This window comes from Neoarius graeffei, chromosome 13 (genome assembly GCF_027579695.1).
Source record: "Neoarius graeffei isolate fNeoGra1 chromosome 13, fNeoGra1.pri, whole genome shotgun sequence".
Taxonomy (NCBI): Eukaryota; Metazoa; Chordata; class Actinopteri; order Siluriformes; family Ariidae; genus Neoarius; species Neoarius graeffei.
In genome coordinates this window covers 3,363,669-3,384,277 of record NC_083581.1, presented here as the reverse complement: position 1 = coordinate 3,384,277, position 20,609 = coordinate 3,363,669, and the positions used below count along the sequence as shown (strand labels likewise).

The 20,609-nt window shown below is 43.1% G+C and overlaps 1 protein-coding gene across 1 annotated transcript in view; it reads right to left on the bottom strand.

Annotated features, from left to right (window-relative positions):
- Nucleotides 1-2,454: 2,454 nt before the first annotated feature.
- slc9a8 (solute carrier family 9 member 8) overlaps nucleotides 2,455-20,609 on the bottom strand; it is a 136,869-nt gene continuing 118,714 nt past the window's right edge. Inside the window, exons 11-16 of the mRNA XM_060937147.1 lie at nucleotides 15,399-15,515; nucleotides 14,535-14,617; nucleotides 12,973-13,084; nucleotides 12,658-12,884; nucleotides 7,880-8,026; nucleotides 2,455-4,225 (exon numbers count right to left, since the gene is read on the bottom strand). Coding sequence (XP_060793130.1) covers nucleotides 4,112-4,225; nucleotides 7,880-8,026; nucleotides 12,658-12,884; nucleotides 12,973-13,084; nucleotides 14,535-14,617; nucleotides 15,399-15,515 — 800 coding nt within the window. The 3' untranslated portion in view covers nucleotides 2,455-4,111. The remainder of the gene's footprint in view (nucleotides 4,226-7,879; nucleotides 8,027-12,657; nucleotides 12,885-12,972; nucleotides 13,085-14,534; nucleotides 14,618-15,398; nucleotides 15,516-20,609) is intronic.

Sequence of the window (20,609 nt, the reverse complement as noted above, 5' to 3'; positions counted from 1 at the left end):
TTCATCACAAACACGAGGCGCATTCGGTCAGAGAAATTCTACAAGATCAGTAACTTTAACCATCAGCTTCTGATACGTTATCGTTTCCATAGTAACAGCTCGTTCACAGGGACTCATACGGCCAACGCTCGATATAAACATGATTACATTTTTTTTTTTTTTTAAAGCATGCAATCATCGATACGGTGACATTTTCTGGAACAACCGTTTATAGCTACTATAATGTAAGAGACAAACAGGAAGTAAAACAGGATGTTTCCACTGTGCAATGAGCGTCGTCGTAGCTGCCACTTTTTCAGTACGAAGACATTTTTTTTGGTGGCTTACATTCAGGAGGAAATCTTGGTTGAGAAACCTGACAGAAATTATAACATTTCTTACAAGTGGTCAGTTTGATGATGCTTCATATATAAAAGAAATATATAAAAAATAAGTTGACAAGTCACTGAAAAGAAGAAGAAAAGAAAAGGTGATTCTGCGCGACGCTGACAGCCAGTGGGAGGGGTTATTACAGTTTCTGTATTTGAATGGTGCTCTATGATTGGTCAAGTGGAGAAAACACGTTCTGCTGAAAATCAGTCGTGGTATTTGTTGCGTTGTGGAAATAAAGGGGAAATACAATTTGAAGAAATGTGGCAAAGATCACGATTTACATACAACCCCGATTCCAAAAAAGTTGGGACAAAGTACAAATTGTAAATAAAAACAGAATGCAATGATGTGGAAGTTTCAAAATTCCATATTTTATTCAGAATAGAACATAGATGACATATCAAATGTTTAAACTGAGAAAATGTATCATTTAAAGAGAAAAATGAGGTGATTTTAAATTTCATGACAACACAGCTCAAAAAAGTTGGGACAAGGCCATGTTTCCCACTGTGAGACATCCCCTTTTCTCTTTACAACAGTCTGTAAACGTCTGGGGACTGAGGAGACAAGTTGCTCAAGTTTAGGGATAGGAATGTTAACCCATTCTTGTCTAATGTAGGATTCTAGTTGCTCAACTGTCTTAGGTCTTTTTTGTCGTATCTTCCGTTTTATGATGCGCCAAATGTTTTCTATGGGTGAAAGATCTGGACTGCAGGCTGGCCAGTTCAGTACCCGGACCCTTCTTCTACGCAGCCATGATGCTGTAATTGATGCAGTATGTGGTTTGGCATTGTCATGTTGGAAAATGCAAGGTCTTCCCTGAAAGAGACGTCGTCTGGATGGGAGCATATGTTGCTCTAGAACCTGGATATACCTTTCAGCATTGATGGTGTCTTTCCAGATGTGTAAGCTGCCCATGCCACACGCACTAATGCAACCCCATACCATCAGAGATGCAGGCTTCTGAACTGAGCGCTGATAACAACTCGGGTCGTCCTTCTCCTCTTTAGTCTGAATGACACGGCGTCCCTGATTTCCATAAAGAACTTCAAATTTTGATTTGTCTGACCACAGAACAGTTTTCCACTTTGCCACAGTCCATTTTAAATGAGCCTTGGCCCAGAGAAGACGTCTGCGCTTCTGGATCATGTTTAGATACGGCTTCTTCTTTGAACTATAGAGTTTTAGCTGCAACGGCGGCTGGCACGGTGAATTGTGTTCACAGATAATGTTCTCTGGAAATATTCCTGAGCCCATTTTGTGATTTCCAATACAGAAGCATGCCTGTATGTGATGCAGTGCCGTCTAAGGGCCCGAAGATCACGGGCACCCAGTATGGTTTTCCGGCCTTGACCCTTACGCACAGAGATTCTTCCAGGTTCTCTGAATCTTTTGATGATATTATGCACTGTAGATGATGATATGTTCAAACTCTTTGCAATTTTACACTGTCGAACTCCTTTCTGATATTGCTCCACTATTTGTCGGCGCAGAATTAGGGGGATTGGTGATCCTCTTCCCATCTTTACTTCTGAGAGCCGCTGCCACTCCAAGATGCTCTTTTTATACCCAGTCATGTTAATGACCTATTGCCAATTGACCTAATGAGTTGCAATTTGGTCCTCCAGCTGTTCCTTTTTTGTACCTTTAACTTTTCCAGCCTCTTATTGCCCCTGTCCCAACTTTGAGATGTGTTGCTGTCATGAAATTTCAAATGAGCCAATATTTGGCATGAAATTTCAAAATGTCTCACTTTCGACATTTGATATGTTGTCTATGTTCTATTGTGAATACAATATCAGTTTTTGAGATTTGTAAATTATTGCATTCCGTTTTTATTTACAATTTGTACTCTGTCCCAACTTTTTTGGAATCGGGGTTGTAGAACTGATTTTGGAACTTTAGTGATCAAATTCCAAACTTCTTTTGGCAGGAACTTTTGAAAATGGCGCTTATCGTGTTTTGGAACCAAACTCGGCATTTCTAAACTTCATGCATTTTAAACATTAGAATCTGAAGTAATATTTTAAAAATGCAAATAGAGAAGTTTTACGTCAACAGACCAATGACTTATGACATAACTTTTGTAATGAATTTATTTATTTAAAATTTCAGTGACAGTGTTTTCAGAAAACTGAAATTTTACCCATGAGCAGGAGAACAGAAACCTGAAGTGATAATCTAATAAAAATCCTTCTTCAAAAATTAAATACGCCGTTCGGACGCAGCGGCGGCGTGTAAACAGCAGCTAGAAGACTCGGTACAAAACTGTACAATAAAACGTCTTGGCTTTGTTAAAATTCCACTAACTGAAAAATCCCAGGTCCGTGATTGTCCATGTGTGTCGTCAGCATGCGACACATGGAGTGGAGTGCAAATGTTTAGGTCCCCCATGGAAAAGGAAAATTATAAAACCGATGTCCATTTATCTACAAATAAATACCAGACTTCTAAAAGATTAGAAATGAGAAGTGGGCTCATCATGGAGCAAAACTAAAATGCACAGCAAAACCTTCTGTAACTGTTCGACAGGCAGAGGTTTAAATTCATATCACTTATTTTTCATTACTGATAATATCGTACAGGAATATACACCAGCAGTAATAATGAAGAAAAACAAACAAACATTAATAAAATCCAAAACAATGTCTTGTTGCTACAATGTCTTTACCTTTCCTTCATTTTAGCCACGCCCTTCATTATTTTATAAAATCTGAATTCAGTGACAGCTGAGAGGAAAACAGAAAAACCCCAAAGACCCTCTGAATTTACGCTGAATAAATTCTTAATATTCCATTTAAAATGCAAAACTAATTTAAAGGTTAATTAATAATTAACTGATATATTTTCACCTTCACCCACCCCCCCCCACCAAAAAAAAAAAAACCAACCCTGGCTGCTTGACGTCCCTGTGTGTGTAATCTTACACCAGCAAACCCTCATCAGCTGATTAAAATGATTCAGTAGCAAGATTCAACATAAATTAACATATAATTTAACAGAAATTAATATCAAATTAATAAGCATAAAATGCCATCACTTGGACGTGCACGCATACATTCAACATCTCAGAAAAACAGCCAAAAATAAAAATCTGGAATAGACAGAGCTTTCTGTAAAACTCATTACAGCACAGCACTGTCGAATTCTGGATTCTGATTGGTCGGAAGGTGTTGAAGAGTTGATTAGTGTTCTTTAAAATAGTGCAGCTGAAAATCACAGGTTTATATTAATGCACTGTTCTAGTACGCTACTGTTTCTATAGTAACAGCACAGTTGCAGGGCGGATGGTGCACTAGTAATAAATAAACAGATTGAAAACGTGTGTGTTTGACATTTCTGGAAGGAGTCTCCAGTGTGAGCGCTTTGGAACAGTTCGAGGTGAAACTGGAACAGAAGAGGAGGTTACACTTCTTTGTGCCAACACACACACGGATAAATTTAGCTTCACTCCAGATGTTTTCACTTGCTATGATGCTGTTTTTGTCGTAATGTAGAAATAAAGAAATACAGAAATAAATCCGCTATTGTTTTTGCATTAACGTTCCTTTTGATGTGAAATCCTTCCCTTCTTTAGATGAAAAAGCGTTTACTTTCTTTCTGGTGCTGATCCAAAGCACACCTCGATCCCACACTGAGTTCACTCCCCCTGACTGTGGGGGGTTTGGCGCATTCCAGTGACTCGGTTCAGTGGTACAGCCCATGTACAACATTCAGTAGAAGTGTGTGTGTGAGAGATTTAGAGGAGTTCAGCTTCATCATCCTCGTCCTCAGAGCCGGATGGACCCTGTCTCACCTCCTCGTACCACTTATTGGTCAGAGTCTTCATCTGGATTCGCCCATGCAGCAGATCCTGACACACACACACACACACACACACACACACACACACACACACACAGTTCAGGACTGGCAGGATTTGGGTTGCAGGTCACAGCATATTCATACAACAGCACAATCAGAAATGTGTTTTTTTTTGTCCCCCCCCAACTTCCCAACCAATCAGATTTCAATTTCAGGGTCAAAGCGGTAAAACAAATTAAACTGCTAGTGAAAAAAAATAATCGTTAGTGAGCAAATACTTATGACACATTTACAAGATTTCTGACATTTTTCAGTCAAAAAAAAAAACAAACAAACCAAAAAACCCCCACAGCCTTGTTTCCCCAATGACATCCCCAGAAGAGCTTCTCGACATCTGACTCTGGAGTGACCGACACTTGCCCGAGTGCGTTTTGATCTCTCGCATATTAAATGAGACTTGTCTGGAAGCCCCGCCCCCTTCCATTGCATTAAATGGAATTCAGCAGATGCTCTTATCCAGAGCAATGTACATCATACTCCGGGTTCGGTGCCTTACTCAAGGGCACTTCAGCCATTCGTGCTGAACAGGCAACCTCTTGGTCCCAAAGCTGCTTCTCTAACCTTTAGGCCATGGCTTAAACCCAACGTTATGTAGAACGTACAGTTGTGTTCAAAATAATAGCAGTGTATTGAAAAACGTTGGTAAAGCTCAAAATCCTTATAATAGTTTTTATTTCCATGCACTGGGAACACTGCACATTATATTCTACATCAAAACATGAAGAAAAATGTATCAATATTTTAATTACTTTACAGAAAATGAAGAAAAATGAACATTGGGCTGCTCAAAAAAATAGCAGTCTGCATTTTTCATTACAAACTCAAATATTTACTGTATAAACTGAAAAAATCTTCAGGATTTAGCATTCCTGTGAATCACTATACGAATATTTAGTTGTATAACCACGGTTTCTGAGAACTTCTGGCACCTGTGAACAGGTATTCCAGCCCAGGATGATTTGACAACATTCCACAATTCCTCTGCATTTCTTGGTTTTGCCTCAGAAACAGCATTTTTGACGTCACCCCACAAGTTTTCTATCGGATTAAGGTCCGGGGATTGGGCTGGCCACTCCATAACTTTCATTTTGTTGGTCTTGAACCCTGATGCTGCTCGCTTACTGGTGTGTTTGGGGTCGTTGTCTTGTTGAAACATCCATTTCAAGGGCATTTCCTCTTCAGAATAAGGCGACATGACCTCTTCAAGTATTTAGATGTATGCAGACTGATCCATGATCCCTGGTATGCGATAAATGGGCCCGACACCACAGTAAGAGAAACATCCCCATATCATGATGCTTGCACCACCATGCTTCACTGTCTTCAGAGTGGACTGTGGCTTGAATTCAGTGTTTGGGGGTCGTCTGAAAAACTGTCTGCGGCTCTTGGACTACAAAATGTTTTTCCATTTCTCTTTAGGCCAGTCGATGTGTTCTTTAGCAAACTGTATCCTCTTCAGCACGTCTTTTTTTTAACAGTGGAACTTTGCGGGAGCTTCTTGCCGATAGATTAGCTTCACACAGGCGTCTTCTAATTGTCACAGCACTCACAGGTAACTTCAGACCGTCTTTGATCACCCTGGAGCTGATCATTGGCTGAGTCTTTGCCATTCTGGCTATTCTTCGATCCAGTCGAATGGTAGTCTTCTGTTTTCTTCCACGTCTCTCTGGCTTTGCTGTCCATTTTAAAGCGTTGGAGATCATTTTAGCCGAGCAGCCCATCATTTTCCGCACTTCTTTATACGTTTTACCTCTCCAATCAACGTTTTAATCAAAGCATGCTGTTCTTCTGAACAATGTCTGGAACGACCCATGTTTCTCAGGTTTTCAGAGAGAAATGGATGTACAACATGTGCTGGCTTCATCCTTAAATTAGGGCCACCTGACTGACATCTGTTTTTTCACAGAATGAATGACGTCACTAATTGAACTCCACACTGCTATTATTTTGAACACGCCCCTTTCACTTAATTATTTGATTACACAGACTCGGGAGCATGCATATCATGAATGTTGGGTCTGTTGGTTTTCTATGACTCTACTACACCTACTGGTAAATTATTTGCCATGTAGTAATATAATTTCTATCAAAAACAGTGATTGATCTGGTTAGTCGTGTTGGACTGCTATTATTTTGAACACAACTGTATATGGAACCCAATACTCTGTTGTTGGGTTCTACATGGAACCTTAAAGACAACTGACAGATCCCTTAAGGGCCTTGAGATTCTTGGAAAACTCTTCAAAGGAATGCCTTTTTAGAAAGCGAAGAATTGTCTCGCATATTAAATGAGACTTGTCTGGAAGCCCCGCCCTCTTCCATTAACAGCGTTTATCAGACGGTCTTATCCAGAGTGGCGCACATCATACCCAGAGCAGCCGGAGAGCAGTTGGGGGTTTGGTGCCTTGCGCGAGGGCACTTCAGCCATTCCTGCTGGTCCAGGGAATCGAACTGGCAACCTTTTGGTCCCAAAGCTGCTTCTCTAACCATTAGGTCATTAGTGATGGTTTTATGTCCGGTGCCCTTCACTCAGCTCGACTATAAAGATGCCCTGATGGAGCGCTCTTGCTTTCTGTCAAGGTTCACGGAGAAAGTTTCAACGTGAAATGAAACGCATCAGCGTGTTCCACCGAGACACGTGTATAGTTCTGATCAGTTAATGACGGTTTATTAGAGATAAATATTTAGTAGCGGAATGACCCGTTACATTATGCTAGATCTGAGATTCCCATTCGTACAACATTAGGATTTAGGCTAGAGTTCAGGGAAGGCATGGGCTAATTAATCTGGTTAACACCAGACCATGTCACAAGTGAAATATGGTCTGGAATCCGCCTATTGAATTTCTCGTAGGGGAGGTGTGGTTTACGATTGTCAACGGCCGTTTATTGGACGTTGCGAATGTGATTGGCCATGGGCGTATACGTAGCCCATGGCCAATCACGGCAGTTGTACCCGGTGACGTAGTTAGAGCGACGAAGAGGCGAAGAAGAGAAGGAAAGAGAAAGAGAAAGAGAAGGCAAAACAAAAATAGGAAAACAATGGCACCGAACAATTACTGCCGTTTGTGCAAGACAAAGCTTGATCAAAAGTTTGGTTCGTATCGCTCGCCGCCATGTTAAATGTGATCCGTAAACAGTCCCAAATAAACTACAAGCTTCCGTTTGTCGAGTAGTACGCGTCACCGTCTTTCCACCCCTCCCCACTCTCTGATTGGCTCCCTAACTCAGGCGAGCCTTTAGACCATAGTTTCCATGCTGTCTTTTCAGATCGGAACGATTGTGCAAAGCAGCATGGGATTTCCCAGGCTATGGGCTAATGGTTCGAGAAGCAGCTTTGAGACCAAAAGGTTGCTGGTTCGAGTCCCTGGACCAGTAGGAACGGCTGACATGCCCTTGAGCAAGGCACCTAACCCCTACTGCCCCCCCCAGGCTGCTCTGGGTATGATGTACATAACTCTGGATAACAGCATCGCTAAATACCATTAATGTAATTTACAGAGTGATCATTCTAACCAGCAGATCAAGATCAAGAGTCAAGGTCAAACATCTGAAATACGCTTTCCCTCAATGACTTCTACTTGTTTATTATTTATTTCCTGTTCTAGATGATTAATTGGTTCACTTGGTGGTTGGTGTTTCACCTCCTGTGTGAGTCGGCGAGTGAAGAAGGGATTGAGGTATTTGGCGTCGAGCCACAGGAAGCCCTTCAGGTCACGCCGCTGCACAATCTGAGCCTCGTATTCCTCCTCCGTCAGCTCCGAGAGGTGCTCCGACTCTATCGTGTTACCCTGAGAGAGAGAGAGAGAGAGAGAGAGAGTGAACACATGTAAATTAATTAAGAAAGCGAACAGAAAATAACAAGTAAGGAATTCATTGGTTGGAAAAAGAAAGAAAGAAAAGCCAGTCATGTACAGGTCATGATGAATTATTCAACATGGAAAACTTGAGATCTTGGAACAAGCGGTGATATTTAACAGTCATTCCCCGAAATCGAGTCGTACATCACCTGATAGCGCTATAATCCGCGTATGATGAGATTGAGTGGAATAACTGTTTTATTCTCTCCACATTCTGAGAATTTGAGAAAACAGAGCATTTTTATTTTGCAAATTTGATAAATAAAAACTTTATACAAAACGCCCGACAAAATAATTTCCGCTTAGAATGTAAACAATCCGGCGAAATGACAGGAGCAATTTGTGAAAAATACAATAATAATAATAATAATAACGATTAAAGTTAAGTTAAAGTCCTTCCCGCGCCACGTAGCGCATAGGGCAGCGCCGATCTCCGTTTCCGCAGCCCTCGGCCTCTCGCCTATTACATAGCTAGGGTTACAGTGGGGGGCGTGTCCTCTGGTAACCACGAGAGTTTAGCTCCCCGCTCGCATCTGTATTGCAGGTAGTAGGTACCATTTTTATGATGGTCTTTGGTATGACCCGACCGTGAATAGAACTCACGATCTCCCGATCGAGAGGCGGACACGCTAACCACTAGGCCACTAGCCGGTCAATAATTCTTGAAAAAAAAAAAAAAAGATATGTTCTTACCATGAAATACTTTCATACCATATTTTGTTGCTTTCTTTTTAATTATTTTTTGTGGTTTTGTTTTCAGGTAGAGTTTTTATTTCATCCTCAGTTTGGTTCAGCAACACGCGCCGCCATTTTGTTTTCCTCTACTCCAGTGGCGGCTGGTAGTCTTTCAAACAGGGGAGGCTGGTCGGTTACGATATTTCCAGATTTTAAAAGAAAACACATCAATTTTGCCCATACTCTTGCCTCTGATCTGGCTGATTGTTGGCAGGGTCACAAACTGTGAAATAACAGGTTCTTTTGGCCCATTAGCCTACTGTCCAATATACATGATGGTGGTGTTGGGGGGGGGAATTTTTTAACATTTTATATTTTAAAATTGCGGCATGTTGTTTAAAAATTGATCATTATTGAAAGCAGCTCTTTGTCAGGAACCTCAGCAGTAACAGCAGAGTGTTCTGGAATAGGCACAAGCACTGACCTTGGGGAGCCAAACATAGAGCTGGGTGCCACACATTTCATTCAATGACACTTTCCCTATATTTTACTTATTTTGACTGAGAAATGTTTTATTGACAATTTTGATAACCCTTCACTTTTAATCCAGGTCTGTAGTGTGAAATGTTCTCGGCTGTGTTTTTGTTTAAAAATGTTTTCCAAATTGTAGCTGTGTTTAATTCATATCCAGAGAAATATATATTCCAATATAATATACTCAGCATAAACATTTTAAATAGATTCTATATTTTTGGTCCATCCATGACATATTACTAAAGTAGCCTATTTACTGTTGTTGATGTGGGTCACTTGCTGTTAGCCAATTCACTTTCTCGTACCAGGAGAGCTGAAAGGAACGAGTATTATTCCCTACCTTTTTCACCAAGTCAATTTGAGGCGTTGGTCTACCCTGCTCTTTAATTTTAATTTTTTCCTCGAAAGGAAGACTGGCAAATGGCTTCGCCAAAATTAAATCAGCAATGCTCGGCATCCGTGCGCAGCTTTCTTGCTAGCTGACTAGCCCCCTCAAGTTCAAGTTCAGTCACTCAAATAAACGACATTTCTGGAACTAAGATAGCAAACTTGACAACACTATATTTACACTTTATTTACAATGAAAATATATACAAACTAAAAAAGCTGGTAGAAACCGTATGTAATGAATGAAATCGAACTGTAAGCTGATCTCTTACAATACACCACAGCACTTGCGAATCCGCATGGGACTGAACTGAGATTCACCGCTGCCTGTCTATATTTGAAACGAGCTGTCAATCAAAGAAAATATCCGGCCGCTTTCACCAATCACCAGTCTCCTCGCGGAAACTGCCATGTCCCTCCCACTGTGAGGCTGGGAGTCCGTGGGCGGGCGTTTTCGCAGTATTTGTCCAATAATCGTCTTGCATTTTGATATTGAAAAGCGCAGAGCTCCCAAATGCCATTGAAGTGCACTGAGGCTGGGCTGCATCGCGCTGTCACGAGGGGGAAAAACTCACGCACACATTAGGCGAACTGGGGAAAGTTATAACGGAATGATTTCTCACTGTAGTGGGTTGAGCACATATATTTCTATGATTCTGGATCTGAAATAGCAATGTTATAAGGTCGGCTATAACATAAGCCTAGCGCAATTCATCCTACACGATGTTCGCCATTTTTAGAGGAGGCTGAGCCTCCCTCGTTGTCTTAGAGCAATCGCCCGTGCTCTACTCACGGTATATGAGCTGATATCCTAGTAGCAGAGTCGCCAATCAGCGCGCACGATTGCTCACATCCAGTGAATGTGGACAGAACAAAATATAATAAACTTTTTATCGAGTACGTGCTATAAAGTAAAATTAATTCATCATAAAAATAATGCAATGTAATAAAATGTGCAAGGGTAAAAAAAATTAAAAACAAAATATGAAATGAAAATATAAATCCAAAAAATGAACGAGCAGAGATTTCAACAATTTTAAAATAATGCAAGAGCGCTCCGAGAGCACAATATCCCCTGCTGGTAACTCGGACATAACTCTGGTGAAACGCGACTGAATTGAACAAAATTACAAAATGCGTATTACCGACATATAACAAAGAATCCTGCCAAGTTTTGTGAAATTCCTCCAAAAATTGAGAGAGGAGTTGATTTCAGAAGGTGATGTCGGATGGATGGTCGGACACCGTCACCACATAATCCCGGCCAGCGGGGGACAAAAAATTAAAAGTTAAAAAAATACGCATTGACTGGAAACCAGAGGACATGGGAATAACGAAGAAACGGCACAACGTACGCTTACTGTACGGAACATAGCCTTCACTTTCAGGAGCCTTTTTTTTTTAAAAGACATTTCTAAAGATTTGAGAAAAGACTCCTCGGTACGTGGGCAGGTGAGGATTTCACCTTGAAGAGATGGCACCTGTGTAGATATATTAATATTGCAAAGATGCTATATTTTAAAAATGAAGATGGATTAAACATTTGTTTTTGAATTAAGGGATTTAAAATTTGAATTATACCTTGAAAACGAATACAGGGATTAAAGCAAAAAAAAATCCTGAGCCTGAACTTTGTCGACACAGGCAAGAAACTAATATATATATATATATATATATATATATATATATATATATATATATATATATTGTGTGTGTGTGTGTGCACGTGTTTTGGATTGTGTGTTTATTTTCAAGCCATACCAGGGGGTTTGTGGGGGCATGGGATCAGAGATTGCATGAATGGAAAATTAAATTTGACTTTTGAAAATCCAATACCAAAAACGGCCAGAAGATGGCAAAAGTGCATCTACTATATCTACCACCTGTATGTACCACATTTCTTTTGATATCCAGTTTTGGTGCTCAGCGTTGTCCTTAACAAGTAATAAATTAACCTACAGTCACAAGGTGAACTGTTACAAAGGTAGATGAAATTCAGTATGGCATTTAGAGAGCATTAAAAGTTTTAATAATTGAAATAATTTAACAATTTCACCATTTCAATAACTTTGAACATCAGTAGTAGAATGGCAAATTAAATACACAAATGTTACATCTGCCCCAGAGTTCACGAACTGCATTTTGCCCACGCCACCATGCAATTCCGTTTTCTCTCTCTCTCCCTCGCCCTTCTCTCCAACACAAAAGTTCATTTATTTTATTTTTTTTACTTTTTACCCTCTCTCCGTTGAATGGAGCCGTAACGGCGCGAGGTGACTTTCCGTGTCGATCTTCAGCACTGCACCGCATCGAAGCAAGGAAGAAATGAGAGGAGGGGGTAAAGGCTTTCCTTAGACCCGCCCCATTCTTCTTCTGATTGGCTAATACTGTCAGTTTCAGAGCGCTCCTTTACTACCATTGGCTGACAAACACAAGAGGGATTTCGACGGTCATTTTTTTTTTTTTTAATTGCCGTCAATTTATTTTCGATTTATTATTTTTTTAAATCCACGGGCAATCACTACAAACCGGAAATCCGGCATGGTGCCGGAGAACTTTAATCCCTGCGAATAAAAACACACGCTTCCATGAATAGTGATGTACATACGGCTAATTAAAGTAATTGTGTTTTTTCCATGCATATTTAGTCCTGTCCTTTATTGTTTGGGTCCTAATATCAGTACAGAACAGGATCAGCATTATACACGTTTACTTTCCGTTCACACTCACTGGTGCCTTTATAAACATTCGCACTTGAATGAAGCTTCAGTAAAAATCGAATCCTCTTCTCCAGGTGTGTACCTGCTTACATCTCTGTTAAGTAGACAAAAAGAAGCTTAAAAAAAAAAAGTTTCCGGTTAACGTTACAGAAATCACCGTTCTGCTGGCCGAGTCGGACCTCAACCCTTCGTATAAAACTAATCTCGTCTGAATAAAGCTAGCACACAGTGCGGAAACTCTCTCACCATCTTCTCCGTCTTGCTCAGGTTGACGTCCTTCTTGTTCCTGTTCCTGTTCCGTGATTTGCTGTCCTCGATGTCCATGATGCGGATGAGGGGCATGGTCCCGCCCCCCATTACTAAGATCGTGAAGAGCACGATGATGATGGTGGTGGTGCCGATGAGCTGCCGCTTCTCGATGGGCTCGAGGCCGAGGTGGAGGCTCAGCGCGTACGGGATCGCCCCCCTCAGGCCTGGAGGAACACCGAGAGAGAGAGAGACCGAGACATGGAGACGGAAAAAGGTGGGACATTTCCAACAGAGTTTAGAGACGTCACTCACCACTGAACCACATGATGAACATCATTTTCGGGGTGATCTTGTGGTCGCGGAAGAAGTTCAGGAAGAAGGACAAGGGGAAGATGTTTATTGCTCGACCGAGAAGAACCAAAACCTACAGAACGCGCGCACGCACACACACACACACACACACACACACACACACACACACACGTGCAAAATGATTTACTGATGGTACCTGCAAATATCCCCCCCTCCCCGTATATTAGTCCCGCCTTTATGGTTTCTTTATGGTAATAAAGTGCCTTTTCTTTTTAATCTTATTAATTGAGAAAGAAACAGTCTGGTGACAGAACGACTGTTTACAGCCAACAGAACGTAAACGAGAATCTGTTTCACAGACGTTCTACAACATTAAACGTAACTATAAACAGATAAAAGTGCAATGTTTCATTCTTTAATAATAATAATGATTAAAAATTGTAATCATTGTGGTATAAGAGGAATAAAACACTAATCAATTTTATAGTGGTCACAGTAACTCTGCTTCATCACACCATCCTGTCACTCAGCTTTTTAAATTATTATTTCAGGGTTTGTTTGTTTGTTTTTTGTAATTATAAGAATCCCAAAATCATGTATATAAAAATATGAATAAACAAACAAGAATATTTAGATTTATGTTCATCATCGAACACATTTAACTGTTAAAACAGTATGCATGTGAAACAAAAAAGTGAATTAATTTAATATTTTATAAGAACAATAAAAATGAAGCTATTAAAAGTTTTTTTAAATTTAAAACTTTTTTAATTATTTAAACCTGCTGAGGATGCAGTTCCTTTTTATTTATAAATGTGTTTAAAAACATTTTATTTAAAAAAAAAGACACCAAAAGAGGGTCTTAACATTTTAAGTGCACATCGCCACCTGGTGGACTGAAATAGAAAAGCTGCTGTTAGCAGATTAAGACAGAAAGGTGTGATTATGTAATTAAAAAAAATATCTAAAAACTTGGTTTACTATAATTATGTAAAAAGTTTGTTAAAACATCTCATTTTTTATTTTATTCTGACAACTGTCAAGACTAACAAGCACCGTTTCACCTTATATTCAGGTACAAAAAAAAAATTGTCAATAAGTTATGATAAATTATTGTACACTCCTGCACTGTTTAAAGCATTTAAAGCTAAAAAAAAAAAGAGTAATTTGTTAAAGCATTACAGAAAATGCTCATTGTTAATTCTGTACTAGATATAATTTTTGTTGGAAGAAAGCAGTTGTGTGGCTGAGCGTCATCGTGCAGTACAGAGAGTAGATCTGCAATTTTAACACCATTATGAAATTAATCTAAAAACAGGTTTTAAGAAGTAAAACTACAAAGAATAGACCTCACTGAGGTGCAAAAATATCTACATCTTGCAAAGGAAAAAAAAAACCCAGATGAATCACAGATAAGCTGTATTTCTTTTTTTTTTTTTTTTAATGACGTACTTAAGAAAGAAGTCTTTTTTTCTCTTGCTGGCATTGCAGTGAGATTTTGGAGCCGATAATCTGATGGTGGTTGAGTGAGAAAGCATGAAGATAAAGGGGAGAGTACTTACGATACACCAGATAACAAAAGAAAACTCAAACTTGTGTGGGAAACTGAAAATGGAGAGACCAAGAAAGGCAAACACACAGGTTTCTGTGAAAAACACACACACACACACACACACACACACCAGGTTACAGCAAGAATCTTTTCCACTAAACACGAAGTACAAATGCTATCAAAAATGTTGATCATGTTATCAAAACACTGAAATAATTATTAGAGCACGTGTTTGACACGTCACGTCTCTCACTTATTAAAATTTAAAGTGCTGCTCAAGTGAATTAATTTGTTAGATAATCGGCTCTTTGCAGCTCGAGATCATATGCTTGGATACCGCTTAGCAACACAAACCCTTGAAAAGGTCAAGAACAAAACTTTCAGCAGTTTATAGTGTCTAATCTCTTTCCTTTTCTAGAAGAGCTGTCAGCGTAAGTAATTTTCTGAGTTTACTTTTGGCTCATTTTTACAGGATGAAATGATTTGATCACGAAGAAGTTGACTGACTTTCAACGGACGGCATCTGGATCTTGGCAGCCAAAAAACATGGCGATTTCGCAAGGTACGGTATGTCCACCAAAAACCCTATAAAAGCCCTTACTGTAATCCGAACAGCTCCATCATAAACGTTTTCGAGGTACAGAGTTGTTTTTGTACAGTTTGGCTCCAGCTTGAAGATATAAACGAACAATTTGTACGCCGTTGCTATGTGGTATCCAAGCACACGACCTCAACCTGCAAAGAGCTGATTATCTCAACATAACATTAAATTTGTAAAATAAAATTAATTTCACGTTAATAAATGTTGAGACTTTTTTGTTTTGTTTAAATCGGTAAGGCAGCAGGTGAAGGTGGTCTGAAGGACATCACTGACCACACATGAAGGCGACGGTGCGGAGCGTCTGCTGCATGAGGATCTGCGTTACAGGAGACAGGTTATGGTGAGTGTAGTGAGACATCACAATCCCTGAAAACAGGATGGCCATTATTCCTACAGAGAGACAGAGAGAGTACAATGAGTGAGTGAGTGAGTGAGTGAGTGAGTGAGTGAGTGAGAGAGAGAGAGAGAGAGAGAGAGAGAGAGAGAGAGAGAGTACAGTGAGAGAGGAGGTACAGTGAGAGAGTACAGTGAGAGGGTACAGTGAGAGAGAGGAGAGTACAGTGGGAGAGTACAGTGAGAGGGGGTACAGTGAGAGTACAGTGAGAGGGGGTACAGTGGGAGAGTACAGTGAGAGGGGGTACAGTGGGAGAGTACAGTGAGAGGGGGTACAGTGGGAGAGTACAGTGAGAGGGGGTACAGTGGGAGAGTACAGTGAGAGAGGGGGTACAGTGGGAGAGTACAGTGAGAGGGGGTACAGTGAGAGTACAGTGAGGGGGGTACAGTGAGAGTACAGTGAGAGAGTACAGTGAGAGAGAGGAGGGTACAGTGAGAGTACAGTGAGAGGGGGTACAGTGGGAGAGTACAGTGAGAGGGGGTACAGTGGGAGAGTACAGTGAGAGAGGGGGTACAGTGGGAGAGTACAGTGAGAGAGGGGGTACAGTGGGAGAGTACAGTGAGAGGGGGTACAGTGAGAGTACAGTGAGAGGGGGGGTACAGTGAGGGGGGTACAGTGAGAGTACAGTGAGAGGGGGTTACAGTGAGAGTACAGTGAGAGGGGGGTACAGTGGGAGAGTACAGTGAGAAGGGGTACAGTGAGAGTACAGTGGGAGAGTACAGTGAGAGAGGGGGTACAGTGAGAGTACAGTGAGAGGGGATACAGTGGGAGAGTACAGTGAGGGGGTACAGTGAGAGAGCACAGTGAGAGGGGGTACAGTGAGAGTACAGTGAGAGAGGGGATACAATGAGAGTACAGTGAGAGGGGGTACAGTGAGAGTACAGTGAGAGGGGGTACAGAGAGTACAGTCAGAGGGGGTACAGTGAGAGAGGGGGTACAGTGAGAGAGGGGGTACAGTGAGAGAGTACAGTGAGGGAGGGGGTACAGTGAGAGAGTACAGTGAGGGAGGGAGTACAGTGAGGGAGGGGGTACAGTGAGGGAGGGGGTACAGTGAGAGGATACAGTGAGGGAGGGGGTACAGTGAGAGGATACAGTGAGAGAGGGGGTACAGAGAGAGAGTACAGTGAGAGAGAGGGGGTACAGTGAGAGAGGGGGTACAGTGAGAGTACAGTGAGAGAGGGGGTACAGTGAGAGTACAGTGAGAGAGAGGGGGTACAGTGAGGGTACAGTGAGAGAGAGGGGGTACAGTGAGGGTACAGTGAGAGAGGGTACAGTGAGAGAGGAGGGTACAGTGAGAGTACAGTGAGAGAGGAGGGTACAGTGAGAGTACAGTGAGAGGAGGGTACAGTGAGAGGAGGGTACAGTGAGAGAGGAGGGTACAGTGAGAGAGGGGATACAGTGAGAGTACAGTGAGAGAGGGGATACAGTGAGAGTACAGTGAGAGAGAGGGGGTACAGTGAGGGTACAGTGAGAGAGAGGGGGTACAGTGAGGGTACAGTGAGAGAGGGTACAGTGAGAGAGGAGGGTACAGTGAGAGTACAGTGAGAGAGGAGGGTACAGTGAGAGTACAGTGAGAGGAGGGTACAGTGAGAGGAGGGTACAGTGAGAGAGGAGGGTACAGTGAGAGAGGGGATACAGTGAGAGTACAGTGAGAGAGGGGATACAGTGAGAGTACAGTGAGAGAGAGGGGGTACAGTGAGGGTACAGTGAGAGAGAGGGGGTACAGTGAGGGTACAGTGAGAGAGGGTACAGTGAGAGAGGAGGGTACAGTGAGAGTACAGTGAGAGAGGAGGGTACAGTGAGAGTACAGTGAGAGGAGGGTACAGTGAGAGGAGGGTACAGTGAGAGTACAGTGAGAGGGGGTACAGTGAGAGGGTACAGTGAGAGGGGGTACAGTGAGAGGGGGTACAGTGAGAGGGTACAGGGAGAGAGGGTACAGTGAGAGGAGGGTACAGTGAGGGTACAGTGAGAAAGGAGGGTACAGTGAGAGTACAGTGAGAGAGGAGGATACAGTGAGAGTACAGTGAGAGAGGAGGGTACAGTGAGAGTACAGTGAGAGAGGAGGGTACAGTGAGAGTACAGTGAGAGAGAGTACAGTGAGAGTACAGTGAGAGGGGGTACAGTGAGAGAGGGTACAGTGAGAGAGGAGGGTACAGTGAGAGAGGAGGGTACAGTGAGAGTACAGTGAGAGAGGAGGGTACAGTGAGAGTACAGTGAGAGAGGGGGTACAGTGAGAGAGGGTACAGTGAGAGGGTACAGTGAGAGTACAGTGAGAGGGGGTACAGTGAGAGGGTACAGTGAGAAAGTACAGTGAGAGAGGGTATAGTGAGAGAGGAGGGTACAGTGAGAGAGGAGGGTACAGTGAGAGGATACAGTGAGAGTACAGTGAGAGGATACAGTGAGAGTACAGTGAGAGGATACAGTGAGAGTACAGTGAGAGTACAGTGAGAGAGGGGGTACAGTGAGAGAGGGTACAGTGAGAGAGGAGGGTACAGTGAGAGTACAGTGAGAGGAGGGTACAGTGAGACAGGAGGGTACAGTGAGAGGAGGGTACAGTGAGAGAGGAGGGTACAGTGAGAGTACAGTGAGAGAGGAGGGTACAGTGAGAGTACAATGAGAGAGGAGGGTACAGTGAGAGTACAGTGAGAGGGGTACAGTGAGAGTACAGTGAGAGGGGTACAGTGAGAGTACAGTGAGAGAGGAGGGTACAGTGAGAGGGGTACAGTGAGAGAGGGTACAGTGAGAGTACAGTGAGAGAGGGTACAGTGAGAGCGGGTACAGTGAGGGTACAGTGAGAGAGGAGGGTACAGTGAGAGAGGAGGGTACAGTGAGAGTACAGTGAGAGAGGAGGGTACAGTGAGAGTACAGTGAGAGAGGGTACAGTGAGAGTACAGTGAGAGGGGGTACAGTGAGGGTACAGTGAGGGTACAGTGAGAGAGGAGGGTACAGTGAGAGTACAGTGAGGGAGGAGGGTACAGTGAGAGTACAGTGAGAGAGGAGGGTACAGTGAGTACAGTGAGAGGGAGTACAGTCAGAGAGGGTACAGTCAGAGGGTACAGTGAGAGTACAGTGAGAGAGAGGGGTACAGTGAGAGTACAGTGAGAGAGAGGGGTACAGTGAGAGAGGAGGGTACAGTGAGGGTACAGTGAGAGAGGAGGGTACAGTGAGAGTACAGTGAGAGAGGAGGGTACAGTGAGAGTACAGTGAGAGAGGAGGGTACAGTGAGAGTACAGTGAGAGAGGAGAGTACAGTGAGAGTACAGTGAGAGAGGGTACAGTGAGAGTACAGTGAGAGAGGGTACAGTGAGAGTACAGTGAGAGGGGGTACAGTGAGAGTACAGTGAGAGAGAGGGGGTACAGTGAGAGAGGAGGGTACAGTGAGGGTACAGTGAGAGAGGAGGGTACAGTGAGAGTACAGTGAGAGAGGAGGGTACAGTGAGAGTACAGTGAGAGAGGAGGGTACAGTGAGAGTACAGTGAGAGAGGGTACAGTGAGAGTACAGTGAGAGGATACAATGAGAGTACAGTGAGAGGGGGTACAGTGAGAGTACAGTGAGAGGGGGTACAGTGAGTACAGTGAGAGGGGGGGTACAGTGAGAGAGGAGGGTACAGTGAGGGTACAGTGAGAGAGGAGGGTACAGTGAGGGTACAGTGAGAGAGGAGGGTACAGTGAGAGGGGGTACAGTGAGAGAGGAGGGTACAGTGAGAGGGGGTACAGTGAGAGAGGAGAGTACAGTGAGAAAGGGTACAGTGAGAAAGGGTACAGTGAGAGTACAGTGAGAAAGGGTACAGTGAGAGTGCAGTGAGAAAGGGTACAGTGAGAGTACAGTGAGAAAGGGTACAGTGAGAGTACAGTGAGAAAGGGTACAGTGAGAGTACAGTGAGAAAGGGTACAGTGAGAGTACAGTGAGAAAGGGTACAGTGAGAGTACAGAGAGAGGGGGTACAGTGAGAGTACAGTGAGAGAGAGGGGGTACAGTGAGAGAGGAGGGTACAGTGAGAGTACAGTGAGAGAGGAGGGTACAGTGAGAGTACAGTGAGAGGAGGGTACAGTGAGAGTACAGTGAGAGAGAGTACAGTGAGAGTACAGTGAGAGGGGGTACAGTGAGAGTACAGTGAGAGGGAGTACAGTGAGAGTACAGTGAGAGAGAGGGGGTACAGTGAGAGAGTAGGGTACAGTGAGGGTACAGTGAGAGAGGAGGGTACAGTGAGAGGGGGTACAGTGAGAGAGGAGAGTACAGTGAGAAAGGGTACAGTGAGAGTACAGTGAGAAAGGGTACAGTGAGAGTACAGTGAGAAAGGGTACAGTGAGAGTACAGTGAGAAAGGGTACAGTGAGAGTACAGTGAGAGGGGGTACAGTGAGGGTACAGTGAGGGTACAGTGAGAGAGGAGGGTACAGTGAGAGTACAGTGAGGGAGGAGGGTACAGTGAGAGTACAGTGAGAGAGGAGGGTACAGTGAGAATACAGTGAGAGGGGGTACAGTTAGAGAGGGTACAGTGAGAGGGTACAGTGAGAGAGAGGGGGTACAGTGAGAGAGGGGGGTACAGTGAGGGTACAGTGAGAGAGGAGGGTACAGTGAGAGGGTACAGTGAGAGTACAGTGAGAGAGAGGGGGTACAGTGAGAGAGGAGGGTACAGTGAGGGTACAGTGAGAGAGGAGGGTACAGTGAGAGTACAGTGAGAGAGGAGGGTACAGTGAGTACAGTGAGAGAGGAGGGTACAGTGAGAGTACAGTGAGAGGGGGTACAGTGAGAGAGGAGGGTACAGTGAGGGTACAGTGAGAGAGGAGGGTACAGTGAGAGTACAGTGAGAGAGGAGGGTACAGTGAGAGTACAGTGAGAGGGGGTACAGTTAGAGAGGGTACAGTGAGAGTACAGTGAGAGAGAGGGGGTACAGTGAGAGAGGAGGGTACAGTGAGGGTACAGTGAGAGAGGAGGGTACAGTGAGAGTACAGTGAGAGAGGAGGGTACAGTGAGAGTACAGTGAGAGAGGAGGGTACAGTGAGAGAGGGTACAGTGAGAGTACAGTGAGAGGGGGTACAGTGAGAGAGGAGGGTACAGTGAGGGTACAGTGAGAGAGGAGGGTACAGTGA